Genomic DNA, 16,106 nt, shown 5'->3' with positions numbered 1-16,106 from the left:
CTTCTTGGTATGGAACAGGTGGCAGCTGTCGAAGTGGAGGTATTGCTAGTGGTTGGTAGGTTTGATACGAACAGAGGTACTGATGTAGCCATCTTTGAGGTGGAGGTCAACATCTAGGAAGGTGTCTTGATGGGTTGAGTAGGACCAGGTGAGCAAATGGGGGAGAAGGAGTTGAGGTTCTGGAGGAATATGAATAGGGTGTCCTCACCCTCACTCCAGATCACAAGGACGTCATCAGTGAATCTGAACCAGGTGAGGGGTTTGGGATTCAGGGTGTTTAGAGAAGGATTCCGCTGGATGACCCATGAATATGTTAGGCAAGTGCCCATAGCTGTAAGTCAGATTTGTTTGTAGGTAATGCCTTCAAAGAAGAAGTAATTGGTGGGTAGAATACAGTTGTTCATGGTGACTAGGAAGGTGATGGTTGGTTTGGAATTCGTCAGGCATTGTAAAAGGTAGTGTTCAGTAGTGGTAAGGCCATGGGCATTAGGGATGTTAGTGTAAGAGAGGTGGCATCAGTTGTGATGCGGAGGAAACCATATGGTAAAGGAACAGCAACTGTGGAGAGTCAGAGGAGGAAATGATTGGTATCTTTTACATAGGAGGGTAGGTTGCAGGTAATAGGCTGAAGGTGCTAGTGTACAAGAGGAGAGATTCTTTTAGTGGGGACACAGTAACCGGTGACAGTGGGGCCTTCTGGGTGATGGGGTTTATGGTCTTTATGAAGCATGTAGAAGATAGGAGTGCAAGGAATAATAGAAGTGAGGAGAGAGGTGGACTCCGGGGAGAGGTTCTGGGAAGGGCCTAAGGATTTGAGGAGAGACTGGAGGTACTACTGGATTTCTGGAATGGAGTCACTGTGACAGGGTTTGTAGATGGATAAATCTGACAGTTGCCAGAGTCCTTCTTCCATGTAATACTTGCAGTTCTAAACAACAGTGGTGGAGCCTTGTCAACGGGTAGGATTATAAGGTCGGGGTCTGTTGTTCGGTGGTGGATTGCGGACCTTTCTGCGTGTGTAAGATTAGTTTGCATGTTGAAGGATTTTGAGAATGATAGTGAGGCAAGGTTCAAGGTTAAGAAATTCTGGAAAGATAATGGGTAGTTTGGGGGCAGTGAGGGTGGATCACAGTTTGATGGAGGAGTGAACTGAGTCAGGTAAGTTCAGCATTGGTCTTTGGTTGAGTCTCATTGGTAGGGTTGATGGCAAAGAAGTGTTTCCACTGCAGAGACTGGGAGAAGGAGAGAAGGTCTGTAACAAGTCCTGCATGGTTGAATTTGGGTTAGGGCGAAAGGTGAGTCATTGAGAAAGGACTGAGACTCCTGCAGGGCCAAGGCTTTTTGAGGAAAGGTTCATAACTGTGTTTTGGGTCTGTTTAGGTTCTGGATTCCATATGGTGGTGAGAGGGAGTTTTGGATGGTGGGGTAAGTGTAGTAGGTCTTTGAGACAGGGTTTGTCAGCTATGAGGGAACACGAGGGAGGTTTGGAGGTTGTAGTAAAGGTGGCGGACAGTGGTAGTCCAACGTGGGAATAGGAAGTGAGCAGGCTGGAGAGTTTTCTGTGGTGGCATTGTGCATGTTGCTCTAGTTCCTGGAGGGCAAGAGTTTCAGTGTGTATTACAGGATTCAAGAATTTGAGATTGTGTAGAAGGAGAATTTTATGGATAGAGAGAAGGTATTGTGAGGAGGTTTAGGCATGATTGATATAGTGTTGCAGGACTAGTTTGGTGAGGGGTAAGGATTGTGGGAATCTGAACAGATGGAGGTCATTGTGGAAGGAAGGGGGCAGCCAGATATGGGTAATTTGATGGTAAGGCCATTTGGAGGGATTCCATGACCCAAGCAACAACGCAGGAACAATATGTGGGACTGGGTTCTGGATAGCAATAAGGAAACTTTCCTGTATTGATGCAGATGGAAGGAGCAAGGATCCACAGCGGTGGAAAAACGCGGAAAAATACATAAATAACGTAGAATTATGTCCAAAAAAATTCGCAAAAATAAAGTCGAGCATGTGGGAAAAATAACAAAAAGGAATAAATTGATGAAGTAATGGGAAACAAGTTGAAATCTGATGGAGTAGGCTAATAGCGGAAGGCAAAACCAACTGCAAATGGTGTGAAGTCACAATGAGATCAAATGAAAAATAAAAATATTTTTCATGTATGTAGCAGTTCTGTGGCTAGATAAGAGTCAAAAGGGGGTTGGCAGCAGTGACTAGATTAGGTGAAATTAGTAGGTATGAGTTGGAATACAGACGGGAGGGAGTGGGGGAAGGGGAGAGGTTGATAGGATGAGATACAAGTTTGTGTTGCACAGGAATGGTGCAAGAAAAACACATGAAAATATGTGAGTGTGATGGAGGAAGAGTGATCAGATGGAAGGTTTAGGATTAATGATACTGACAGGTGTAATGTGCGACATAAGATGCTGCATCAACAATCGGCATGGTCTTGTAGCTGTCTATTGTGTGCAATTGAGACAGTTGATACAGTGTGGGCTGTAAGTGGAGTATATAGTGCAGGTTGTAATGTGACAAGAGAAACAGAGGAAAGAAGGACAGACATGAAGTATAGTAACCAATGAAAGTAAACATGCAGGACTTGTTAAAGACCTTCTCTCCTTCTCCCAATCCCTACAGTGGAAACACTTTCTTGCCACCAGCCCTACCAATCATACCACACCAAAGACCAGTGTCGAACCTTGCCTGACTCGGTTCACTCCCCCGTCCATCCGTGATCCACTGCCCCCAAATCACCCACTGTTAGTTTTCCAGAATTTCTTAACCTCAAACCTTGGCTCACCATCATTCTCCAAATCCCTCAACATGCAAGCTAATCTTACATAAACAGAAAGATCCACAATCCACCACCTAAAAACTGATCCCAACCTTATAATCCTATTCACTGACAAAGGCTGCACCAATTTTGTTTTGAACGACAAGGATTATGTGTCAGAAGTACTCCTACAGCTGTCAGATTCATACACCTACAAACTCTGCCACAGTAACCGCATTCCAGAAATCCAGCAGGATCTCCAGTCTCTCCTCAAGTCTCCAGGCCTGTCCCAAAACCTCTCCTTGGAGTCCATCTCCCTCCTCACCCCTACCATTCCCTGCACTCCTATCTTCTACATGCTTCCTAGTCTATTAGCCCAACCACCCAGGATGCCTCATTGTGGCCAGTTACTGTATCTCCACACCCACATGGTGCCATCTTATGCCTACCTATTCATGGTCCATCTATAGGAATCCTTCCTAAACACCCTGAAGCCCAAACACCTCACCTGCTTCAGGTTCTTGATGACATCTTTGTGATCTGGGTAGAGGGTGAGGACACCCTGTGAATTTTCCTCCAGAACCTCAACACCTTTTCCCCCATTCCCTTCACCTGGTCCTACACTACCCATCAAGCCACCTTCCTCGACGTTTCCTCCATCTCAACAAATATCTGTCCATATCAAATGTATTAACCATCAACAATACCCCCACTTTGAGGACTGCCACCCATTCCATAACAAGAAATTCCTTCCATATAGCCTACTCACCCATGGCCATTGCATCTGCAGAGATGAGCAGTCCCTCTTGAAATATACTGCGGGTCTCACCGAGGCCTTTACAGATGATAATTACCCACCCAACTTTGTACAAAACAAATTTCCCATGCCTTATCTTTCCAGTCACCGTATGACTCCCAAAGCCCCCCTGTCTGGCCGCAAAGGAGCATTCCCCTTGTGTCTCATTACCATCCAGGACTGGAGCAACTGAGGGAGAAGTCCTACCCTCTATCCTTCCCAATCCCCCCACAGTGGTATTCGCCACCCACCAAACATACACAATAAGCTCGCTCATCCCTACACAGTCCCTGCTCCCAACACCATACCTCATGGCTCATATCCCTGTAATGGACCTAGATGCAAGACCAGTCCCATACATTCTCACACCACCACCTACAACAGTCTGTTCACAAACATCAACATGGTCATGACGACCAACAAGCTGTCTGTCCACATGAATGGCCACCAACAAACTGTGGCCAAGAAACAACTGGACTGCTCTGTTGCTGAGCAAGCTGCCCAACATGACAGTCTACATTTCAGCTTCACAGCCTGTGCCATGTGGATCCTTCCCACCAACACCAGCTTTTCTGAACTGCACATGTGGGAACTGTCCCTGCAGTATATCCTAAATTCCCATAACCCTCCTGGCCTCAACCACCGTTAGTCATTATCCTTACCCATTTAGTCCTTCGCTGTTTTCATTCCAGAACTACACAGCCCTCTACTACACCAACATAACCAATCTTTTTACTTCTCTCCTTCTTCACTAACACCCCCCCTGTCTAACCTCTTGGCCACGATGGCCGAGCGATTCTAGGCGTCCAGCAGTCCGAAACCGCGCGACTGCTACGGTCGTAGGTTCAAATCCTGCCTCGGGCATGGATGTGTGTGATGTCCTTAGGTTAGTTAGGTTTAAGTAGTTCTAAGTTCGAGGGGACTGATGACCACAGATGTTTAGTCCCATAGTGCTCAGAGCCATTTGTCTAATCTCCCGATTGCACCTAGCTGCCCCACTCTTCACCTGATCCCTGCACGCCCCCAGCAGCTCTTTAATGTCTCCCATCCCTAATCTGCTATCCCTCCCCCCCTCACCCAGTTGTCTCTCCCCTAATGCCCTGCATAATAAATAAGTGTTTGTAGTCATTTAGTGAACTCTAAGCTAGAAGACTTGATAATATTAAGATGAATGTATGTACCAGTGCTATTTATGTATGTATGTATTTATTAGAACAACACTTTTGGAGTTTGGAGAGTGTGATAAATCAACTTTGACTTTGCTTCTTTATGCAGTGTGTGTGTTTTGTGTGTGTGTGTGTGTGTGTGTGTGTGTGTGTGTGTGTGTATTCTACAATGACATTAGGCAAAGTCATCAGCTCAGTCACTACTTACAAGAAATGAAAATAAATAAATAAAAAGAAATATGGCCAACTAGCAGCTATAAGTGCTACACCATGGACGAAAGCACAGCATTTGACAATATCTATTTACTTTACTTAGACCCTTCTTTATGTGCCGTTCAATGTTCCGCCTGCAAAGCATGATGAAGAAACTTGATATTACATAGCAGAATATTTTACTCTGCAATTAATTATATGCTGTTGCAAAACTGCCTGACAGGTTACAATAGTAAGAGTGATGAAACTCTCCATTAATTTCATAATTTGAAAAAAAAAATCATAAATGGCTACAAAAGATGATTCACTCATTATGTGATTATCCAGATCACTTTGTCTACCCCAAAAGCACGTCACCATTGACACAGCAGTTATTACACAAAATAGTATCTCCATTAATTGCACAAATTTCACATTATAATAAATGTCAGCAGTGTATTTCTTTTTCACCAACAAAAAATGGTTCATGTTGCACACTTGGCAGTCTGTAAGGTTTATGATTGCAAGTGGTCATCCCATTCTTTGTTATATATTTCACTTGATGAATACTGATCCTCTCTGCATATTCTTCAATTCAATAAACTTTACCAACAGCTGTATACTTTAGGTTATTTTATTTTACTTCAAATGCAACAAGTTTTGGCAATTCATTTTGCCATCTTCAGGCCCCATACACTTTTTGAATCAATGAGCTTATTGTATAGCATCATAAAACTGGATACCGTGATTCCAAATCATTGTGCAACTGATACATACGAAAGCGTGGCACGAAAGCGTTAGTCAGTCGGTGCCACGCTTTCATTTGAATCAGTTGCATAATGATAGGGATTCACAGTATCCAGTTTTATGCTGTTATACGATAAGCTTGTTGATTAAAAAAAAAAGTATGAGGCCTGAAGATGGCAAAATGAATTGCTGAAACTGGTTGCGTTTGAAATAAAATAAAATAACCTAAAGTATACGGCTGTTGGTAAAGCTTATTGAATTGAAAAGTATGAATGAGCCGATGTCTCCTGGCCATAATGGACTGACAGAGACTAACTGCATGTTGTCTTACAGTAAACATTCAGTTTGAAGATCAAAGCTATTTTCTAAATGACCATATATTGGAAATATGAATTCCAGATTCTCGTACTTCTAAATATTTATGGTGACTTATTTATGTGCAAAAGAAGTTGTGATTGTTTTAGCATTTCATTTAATTATATCATAATTTGGATATCCAAAAGTGGAAACTCATTTTCAGGAACGCCCTTCTCCATTAACAATGAAGGATCTTCTGTCCTGTGCAATAGATGTAGCTAAAGGCTGTAAATATATGGAAGACCTCAGATTCATACACCGAGATATTGCAGCAAGAAACTGTCTATTAACAACAAAAGGACCTGGAAGGGTTGTAAAAATAGCAGACTTTGGAATGGCAAGAGATATATACAGGTAATTTTGTCATTTCTTGTGATGTAAAATGTTTTCATCTGTTTGCTCTTCACATTGCAGCATGGTTTTATAGAATGCATGTAGATAACCATGACGTGTTTATAAATTGTGTGAGGTTGTTTGTGCCTTGTATACTTTCAGTTACCATAGTATAAATAAATTTTCATTTTATGTAGTGGTATATTGTGGAAAACACTGTCAGTCCTTCTTCTATTAAAAGTGGGTATTTCTCTCTCCATATTTCCTAAATGAAGGACTATTATTCAATATGTTCTATTCATTCCCATGTTGTTCGCTCAGACTTCTGTAGGAACAAACAAATAAAATCTATTGACTTCCAATTCCTTTTGTTAGTTGACGAACTCCTTATTTTGTGAACACTGAAATCTTGTTTCCAAACACAGTGCTATTACGGCAGACGTAAGTATTGATATTTTGTCAATCTCTTGTGATTATTAATTTACGTGTAGAGAAGAGTCAAATGTTTGCAACAATTGATATGGTAACAGAAGACCATCATAAAATACAAGTAGTGATTAGAAGGAAAGGTAATCACTTGTCATATGGATGAAGTGTTGGGAAGTAGATAGTAAATTCTCTGTCTGTCTCAGATATGGCCTTGATAACAATCAAATTTGGTTTTTGTTATCCTGGTATATACTGCACAATAACGTAAGTCAAGGGTCAACTTTATACAGAGAAGTTTTTTTTTCATGTCTTTGAATTATAGTCATGCTGTATGTTTTGTTCAAATTAATGAATTAGTTATGCTATCATAAAATTGTTCCTTTTCGGTAGGGGAAAACCAGGCAGTGTTGCTAAAACTTAAAAAGGAGTCTGATCATTTTCAGCTATTAAAAGGGGCATGTGTGAACTACTTTGATCTCTAGTAAGTTCTGGATACTCTGAAGACTAATGCTTTATCACTAGGAAGCTGGGAGATATCTAATATCACCTCTTTCATGTGCCAATGCCAGTCTCGTCTTATCGTAACACCAGACCACCTCCCAAAGGAGACAGTACAAAGAGGGGAGAAATATTCTGAAAGTTGATATACATATAAGCACTAATTTATTTGGCATAACTAATCTTTCCAAAAACTGAAGTTATTACAGTATACTTATTTGGCATTTTAAAAATTGTATCATAATTGAGACTACCGTGCTAGGTTGTGAGCTGTCTGTTTCTGGTTCAAATATTATTGAAAACAATGCTCACGCCACTATAGTCAGTAAACAGAGAGTTGTTATGTCTTCATCAGTTTATTCTCTCATTGAAATGTGCCCACACATATTTAGATGAAAGCCCATTTTACCCTTCTGTTTATTTCTCTTTCTGTCCCTCCACTTGTCTTCTTCAACCATCCTAAACACAAGACTCGTAAATGGGTTTTTCATTTCACATTGTATTAGTCTTATTGCAACTGATTTTGGGCCAGTTTTTAAACTTCCTCTATTAAGTTTCTCCATTTGTGGTTAAAGTTCATCTGCAGTAGCAGCAAACAATACTTTTACATTTATATCCATTCTCTTCAAACTGTTGTGAAGTGCATAGCAGAAGATACATCCCATTCTGCCCTGTATTAGAGTTTCTTCCCATTCAAGTTTCATATGGAATGTAGGAAGAGTGGCTGGTTTAGTACCTCTGTGTGTGCTGTAATTAGTGTAATCTAGTCTCCATGGTATCTAGGGATATACACAAGTATTTTGTAAGCCAATTCCTTTGTAGACAGTCTGCATTTTTCTATATCCTACCAATGAACCAAAGTCTGCCACCTTCTTTATTTTCCGATGAGTCTATATGATCATTCTATTTCATATCCCCATGAACTGCTACACCATCTGTTCGTATGAGTTGTCTGATACCAGTACAGATACATTGCTGTTTTACTCATAGGATACTATTTTACTGCATTTTTTTGCATGAAATATTTAAATTTCTCAACATTAAACACAAGTCATGCTTGGATCATTTAGAAACTACATCAATCTCTGTCTGTATTTGTGCTCTTCCTGCCCCCACCCTCTCCACCTCTCCAGTATAGTACTTTGTTATAGGTAACTGCATTATGGACACAAATTCTGTGGTTACTGTTAATAGTGTTTACCAGGTGATTTGTATACAACATGAACAGCAAGGATCCCGACACATTTCTTGCACTACACCTGAACTGACTTCTACATGTGTCAATGACACTCCATCCAAAATGTCATGTCTCATACTTCTTACAAAGAAAGCCTCAACCCAATCAAAGAAATCTGTATACCCTCAGTGATTGTATGTTTGTAAATAAGTATTGATGTGATACTCAGTCAAATGTGTCTTATGGAAGTCAAGAAATAATACATCCACTTGATTACTTTTATCCATGGCCTTCAAGAAACCATGAGTGAAAAGCACATGTTAGATATCACTTTACTGATGTTTTGACAGTCCATGCTGGTGGGTGTGGAAGAAGTTTGAGAAACCTCATTAAGTTTGAGCTCATAATATTGTCTTTGTTTTTACTCTATATAAACAGAGCACAAAAATATTTCCCTGGTCTTACATAAAAGTATAAATCAATGGTGTCAGCTATTTTCATTATTAACAGGAACATTTCCTCCTCTGACTAAGTGATATATTGCTATTGGAATAACTTCTTTAGCACCAAATAAGTAGCAGCAGTATCTGATTAAATTTTTATAATTGGGTAATGCACTTTAAATAATTAACTGTGAAAGTATACATCACATACTCCTAACTACTTGTGCTTTGTTCCTTACTAGGGTACTAGTTGGGGATTAACGGGGCATGCATGTTCCACAACATTTGGGAACACTGCAGTTTTCAACTCCATGTGGATTCAGTGCTGCTCCAGTACCTGCAAATTTACATAACTGTTTTGTAGTGTCTGATGTGAAGTTTATCTTTTACATACAAGTTTGTTAATGTGGTTACAGTTTAACCATAAATGTTGTTGTGCTAAACCACACTACCATTTGTACCATCTGCTGTGGGGTTTCCATATTATTTGTCTGGTCTGTGATAACTTCCTCTGCTGATATGAACTGGGAGATCAAGAGAAGTTTGGGCAGGTCTTTTATTTTGAGTAAGTGATACTGCAAGGTAAGATAAAGAGGCTTGGGCAGATTAGGCTATCAAGAACAGCTACATGAAACGAATCTCCAAATATATTCAAAGAAATGAGAGGAATCAGTTGTAAAGTGAGACTTACTCCTATTTGATTGCAGAATCAGTGAAGGATATGCAGTGCAGTGCATACCTTCTTACCTCCGTCATAACATATTGCAATGTTTCAAGGACAAAATTTCTGTTTGTGTATGATATTAGTCTGGTAATTGTGGTTTTCATGCCAGTGGCCATTGAATTAATAAGTTATAGTTATTGAACAAGAGTTTTATATGAGTGATTAGGGATAAGACAACAGGTCTTGTGTGCAATATAAACCACAACCTAGAATTCCCATCTATAAATTGTGTTCTGGGATAAATTTGTTGTTTATAGATGGAATAGAAAATTGTTCTTCAGCTTTATATTGCATGAAACAGAGTATCCTCCAACAAGCATATTTGGACCCATACATCAAATTTAACTTTGCCAAGTAAAAGCATATCAGTATCTATTTCATGTATAAAGTTCTGTTGTAATGCTTATAATAAATGAGAAAGTTGTGAAACGTCCAACTCTGATGACAGAGTGGACTATTTTCTGTTTGAGGTGCATATAAATTATTGTTGGTTATAGTCTCACAGTAAAAAGAAAAATAGAGCACATATGACTATAACTGAGGTTTATGTTATTCAAAATGGTAAAACGTTTATTTAAGTTGTCACCATTGACAGACTTTGACAAATAATTTACATTTACTGTTTTATTTATTTTTTCATTTGCTTCTGTAAATGATAAGTTATAATGATGATTTCCCTTCAAGTTTTTCAGCTGACACATAAGAGTCTTCTTATCTCCTGCCTGTCTGTAACTTGGTTCTGAGGAATAAGAGAAAGGGGAAGTATCCATTTGGCAGGGTTTGTTTGTTTGTTTTGTTACTGCTAATTTCTTGCAGTCACAGGATATGTGCGTGTGTGTGTGTGTGTGTGTGTGTGTGTGTGTGTGTGTGTGCGTATGTATGTATGTGTGTGGGGGCGCGCACGTGCACATCACCTTAGTTGCAGTTAATTGGTCATCTATTCAACCTGAATAACTCTATCTGAAATAAAAAACGAATTTCAGGACTAGTTCCTTGGAGAAAACTATTGTTTCCATTCTTTCTTCGCCTATTTTATTTTGTTTTTGTTCCGTGAGTGTTTCTGCATTTTCGTATATTATTCTGTTATTTACTGCTGTTACTTTATTATTTTTATCATCAAACTCTGTTAAGTCATAACGTCACTTTCATAAATCTTCTTTATGCATTTCCTTGTTCTCTTCCAAGAATTTGGTTTGTAGTAAAACACGTCTAGCCATTTAATAGGGCATTTGGGGAAAATTGATGAGTGATAGAAAACAAAATCATCTGAACTTTGTCCAAGTCATTGCTATGTTAATGAATACAAGAAAACAGGATGTTAGAGGTGAATAATTTAGTTTTTTATCACTAATAAATGAAAATATTAAAAGCTAAGCAAAAATCATGGAGCTGCATTAAAATGAGACAAAAGTAGTAAGTAATTAATTTAATTAATGTAGTCATTTTATATCAGCATGGTGAATCACAATCATTAGATCCCTGACCCACCAGTTTAATTTACTTATCCTGTTGAAAATGAATACACCTAGATTTCACCTATTTAATTTAACTGCCATCAAGCCTACTGTTATTTCTTGTCTTTTCCCATGAAGAAGAGTAGCATCTAAAAACCGTCTAGCCTACTGTTCTTTTTTCAATTTTCCTAAGGGTATGAGTAGCTTCTAATATGGAAGAACTGCTCAATAGTTGTTTCTACAAGAAGAATAACTGTATAAACTTTGATGTCCCAATAGACCCATCATTTACAAACAACCAATCATTTACAAACATTCGAGACATCATTAGGGATTCTGAAATGCAGTTCATAGCTTTCCTGCAAAACATTACATACATGTATATTAAATAAAGCTCTGTTGTGAATTTAAGCCTTGATTCTTTCTCATTCTTTACTTGTTAGTTGCCATACAAGATTGTAGAATGCTCATAGAGGTAATGAATAGTAAACTCGTTCTACCTGTTTCAACTTCCACTAAAGTTTAATGATAAAAGATTACAAATTAATATCTGTTGAAGAGCCATGGTACAGGTCATAAGCATGTAAGTTGTGTATCCTAAACTATAATGGAAAACAGTTCATCATTCAATTAAGTGACTGTTGAAAATCACTGGAGTGAGGCACACTACACACAGTTAATCCAGTTCTATATTAGTAATTTCAGTGAGTGCAGTCTTTGTGTCCCAAAAATAAGCATTTGTAAAAATTAAGAAAAATAAAAATGTTCCCATGTAAAAAGAGGAAACTAAAACAGCAAAACTGGCTGTCTCTGTTCACACCATACACAGTATTGAGCTAGTTAGTGCCCGAGTTAAGGGAGCTTTCCTGCAGTTTTTGTAAGGTGCAGACCTTCACTAGAATTTCATAAGCTTGCTGCTACACATATGTGAATGTTTCCTGTGACAACCCCTGCAGAAATTAGATGTCCTTATTAATATCTAGATATTGGACAGTACATTGCTGCTTTTATGAATTGCTTCAGTTGAGAACTCATTACTTTTTACTTGGTAAAAAATAACTGTAATTATACATATCCACCTCTTCCTTAAAGCAGCAAGTGTCGATTTTCTGAACCGAGTTTCACACTGTACACCTACTGCTAGTGAAAGGTGGTTCTTAGTATCAGAGTGAGTCTGAGCATCAAGTTGAAATTATAGTGATGAGTATTTTGTTTTTCAACATGGTTCTTCTCCTTTCCAAACTTTCGAAACCAACACCCATGTAATATCCATGAAAGTTGAACTTCTTATTATCTTATTTTAGTTCTCCAATTATTGCAACTTGATTTTTTATCATTTTCAATAGTAAAATTCCCCTTTAATCATATGATTTATTGTTTATTATTTTCTAGCTTTTACTGAATGAAATAATTCTTCTATTTCCAAATACCATTGAATTTTTAGTTTGTATATGTGAGTACAAACATCTGGTTTGAGCAGTAGCTAAGTTCATACTATATCTAAATTTTACAAGACTTTCACTCATTTATTCATCATTAACATCATTATTTTGCATGTTAATTGAAGTGCATGGGGCTGGAGTACTCTGAGATCCTTCTTGACACTCTGTACAGTGTTGGTAGCCCCAACCAGAATGTACTGTGACATAGGAACCTGTGCTGTGGAACTCATCCACCACACACCACACAAGGAGTACCTCAAACAAAATAATAAAAATACAGAGCAAATATTTGAACATCCATGTATAAATAACAACTTTCTGCATTTCTCCTGCCCAATTTCTGTATTATTAAAATTATAATAAAATTAGTTGTACATATGTTTGCTCGTTTATTGGTGATAGGTAGGACAGATAGGTAAATTTCTGTGTTCTGGCACTGACGGGCTAATTGGGTCCAACCAACTGCCATGTCATCTTCCAGAGGCATCATCAGAAGCAACATGGAGGCACATGTGGCCAGCACATCATTCTCCTGATTGTTGTCAGGTTTCTTGATCTACAAACCACTACTAATCATTTGAGTAGATCCTCAGTTGGCCTCATTAGGCATAGGGCACTCCATACCAGTCCTCCCACCAAGGAAAAATCTGTGGCAGTACTGGGAATTGAATTCAGATGCCCCAAATGGCAGTCAGCTGCTATGACCACTTAGCTATGGAGGTGGACCTACAGATGTCAAAGGTACAGAAATTCTTGCATCTAGACTCATAGTGTAGGGGTAGTGTATCTGACTAGCAACCAAAACTTCATGGGTCCTGAGTGGGAACCCAGTTACTGCTTAAATTTTGAATAAAAATCATTGGCAATGGCAGCCAAAGATTTCTTACATTAAAAGTCACCCTCATTCTGCCAACAGCCATGTCAAAGAGGGCAGAGGAGCAGTCAGAGGTTCAGGGCACTCTCTTGCCCTTGGGGTGATAAATTGTACCTAAAAGGTGGAAGAATCAACTATCATTAACAGCATGAGGATATAGAAGGCAATGGAAACCACTGCATTAATGACAAATTGTGTATCCACAAGACATATGGCCTGTGGTTGAAAAAGTGTCATGGTGATCCCTTGATTCTCAAAAGATCTGGATCTCCTAGAGGGGACTGCCAAGGGAGATGTGACTACAAGAAAAAGATAGAATAACCAACAATGAGGTAACATTCTATGAATCAGAATGTGGAGTGTGAAAAAAACTTGAATGTAAGATAGCTACAAAATCTGAACAAAGGCTCAATCTAGTATAGTGGATGCCAGTGAAGTGAAATGGAAAGAAGATAAGTACTTGTGGTCAGATGAATATAAGGTAATATCAACAGCAGCAGAAAATATTATAGTGGGAGTAGGATTAGTTATGAATAGGGAAGAGGGCAGAGAGAGCTACTGTGACAATTTCACTGATAGGCTTACTCTGATCAGATTTGATAGCAAACCAATGCTGACAGTGACACTTCAGGTAGGTATATGTGCCGATGTCACAAACAGAAGATGGAGAGATAAAGTATATGAGGATACTGAATGGGAAACTGAGTATGTAAAGGGAGATGAAATCTAATAATCATGGGGGAGTGGAATGCAGTTGTAGGGGAAGGAATAGAAAAAGATTTACATGAGAATATGATCAAGGCCAGGGGTCTGCAAATATTTTAGCCTAAGGGCCACACTGACTCATCCACTAAGTCCTAGGGGTCAAGAACTGGATATAATCTAAGTTTTCTTGAGACCTGTTACCCTAGGACTGCTCGGAACTCCTTGATACCATCCAGAAGTTTTTCTGAAGCTTACCACTGCTGCCCATCTTTATGAGCAGACACTGAGTGGCACTACAGTCATCATTATGCAGTAAACCACTTTTTGCTTGACCTTGAACTGTGGCCTTATTTAATTTCTTATACATTGCTGCAAATAAATACTCCTTGTGGAGATCATTACACTGAACTTTCACAAAATCTTTTTATTTCTGTGCATCGTTAAAACATCACAGCAAGTGGTTGGATCATAACATGAGAAGCATATGGTATCAGCACTTAATTATATCTTCCCACCGCAACATTCCTCACCACGTGGCAGCAATAGTGGTTCTTTGAAACAGCGAAGCTTCCATCCACAAATCAGGACAGTTTGAGAAAGCACCGCTTGGCAAAACTTGGCATGCCCTTTTCTCACATGATATACTACGAACTATGGATGAAGGGCAAAAGGCAGATTTGACATGGTACCCCATTGCAGGCTGTTAATAAATGTATGAGCATATGGAATAGGTTCCCAGGTATGTGAGTGGCTTTGAAGACTTCTTAAGTAATAGAATCCAGTATTTTGTCCTCGGTGGCAAGTGTTCATCAAAGACCAGGGTATTGTCAGGAGTGGTCCAGGGAAGTGTGATAGGACTGCTGTTGCTCTCTATATACATAAATGATCAGTAAGGTATCATGTTGAGTGACTGTAGGAGGATACAAGATGACTTCACAAAATTTCTAGTTGATGTGATGAATGGTAGCTAGCTCTAAATGTAGAATAATGTAAGTTAATTCATATGAGTGAGTAAAACAAACCTGTAAAGTTTAAATCCATCATTAGTTGTGTTCTGCTTGACACAGTGATGTTTATCTGGGCATAATGTTGTAAAGCAGTATGAAATGGAATGAGAATGTAATCTTTGTAGAAGGGAAGGCAAATGGTCAGCTTTGGTTTATTGGGAGAATTTTGGAAAAAGGGTGGTTCATCTGTAAAGTAGACTGCATGTAGAACACTAATGCGACCTATTATTGAGTATTGCTGAAGTTTTTGTGTTCCACATCAGACCTGATTAAAAGAAGACATCAAAGCAATTCAGAGTCAGGCTGCTAGATTTGTTACCTGCATGTTTGAACAGCATGCTTGTATTACAGAGATGCTTCAGGAACTCAAATGGGAATCACTGGATGGAAGATGACATTCTTTCTGAGAAATGTTAGTGAGAAAATTTAGAGAAATGGCATTTGAAGCTGACTGCAAAATGATTCTACTGCTGCCAACATACATTTCACCTAAAGACCTGAAAGATAGATTGGTGCTCATATGGAGGCTTACAGACAGCTGTTTCTCCCTCTCTCTCTTTGCAAACAGAATAGAAAAGGAAATGATTAGTAGTGGTACAGGGTACCATCCACCTCACACTCTATGGTGGCTTGCAGAGTATATATGTAGATGTAGATCTTGTTCCATGCAGTCACCATTGGCATGGTGCAAAAAAAGTTTGACAGACTATAGTTCATCATACTGTAGAATTATGCACAAATTTTCATTTCACGACTAGCTGCACTTAACGGAATGTTATGACTACTTCAAACAATGCTAAAAGTATAACATTGAAACCACAGTTTTTTAGGAAAGATGCAATGTATTTAAATGAATATTTACCTTAGAGGTAAATCCAATGAATTTTTGTACTCAGAACCATTGCTTTTCATATTATTAATTGGCATCAATTTGATACACAATTACATCCCTTTTGTGTGTATTTCAGTAAATATGGAAAAGAAA

General features: G+C 38.8%; 1 protein-coding gene across 3 annotated transcripts in view; it reads left to right on the top strand.

Annotated features, from left to right (window-relative positions):
• Positions 1 to 16,106, top strand: part of LOC124607668 (leukocyte tyrosine kinase receptor) — a 915,076-nt gene that overhangs the window by 711,270 nt on the left and 187,700 nt on the right. For all 3 annotated transcript variants that reach the window (XM_047139925.1, XM_047139923.1, XM_047139924.1), the window contains exon 21: positions 6,199 to 6,389. In XM_047139925.1, coding sequence (XP_046995881.1) covers positions 6,199 to 6,389 — 191 coding nt within the window. The remainder of the gene's footprint in view (positions 1 to 6,198; positions 6,390 to 16,106) is intronic.

Source organism: Schistocerca americana, chromosome 1 (genome assembly GCF_021461395.2).
Source record: "Schistocerca americana isolate TAMUIC-IGC-003095 chromosome 1, iqSchAmer2.1, whole genome shotgun sequence".
In the NCBI taxonomy this organism is placed as follows: Eukaryota; Metazoa; Arthropoda; class Insecta; order Orthoptera; family Acrididae; genus Schistocerca; species Schistocerca americana.
Note: the sequence above shows the minus strand (reverse complement) of the source record. Positions and strands in the feature narration are given on the sequence as shown.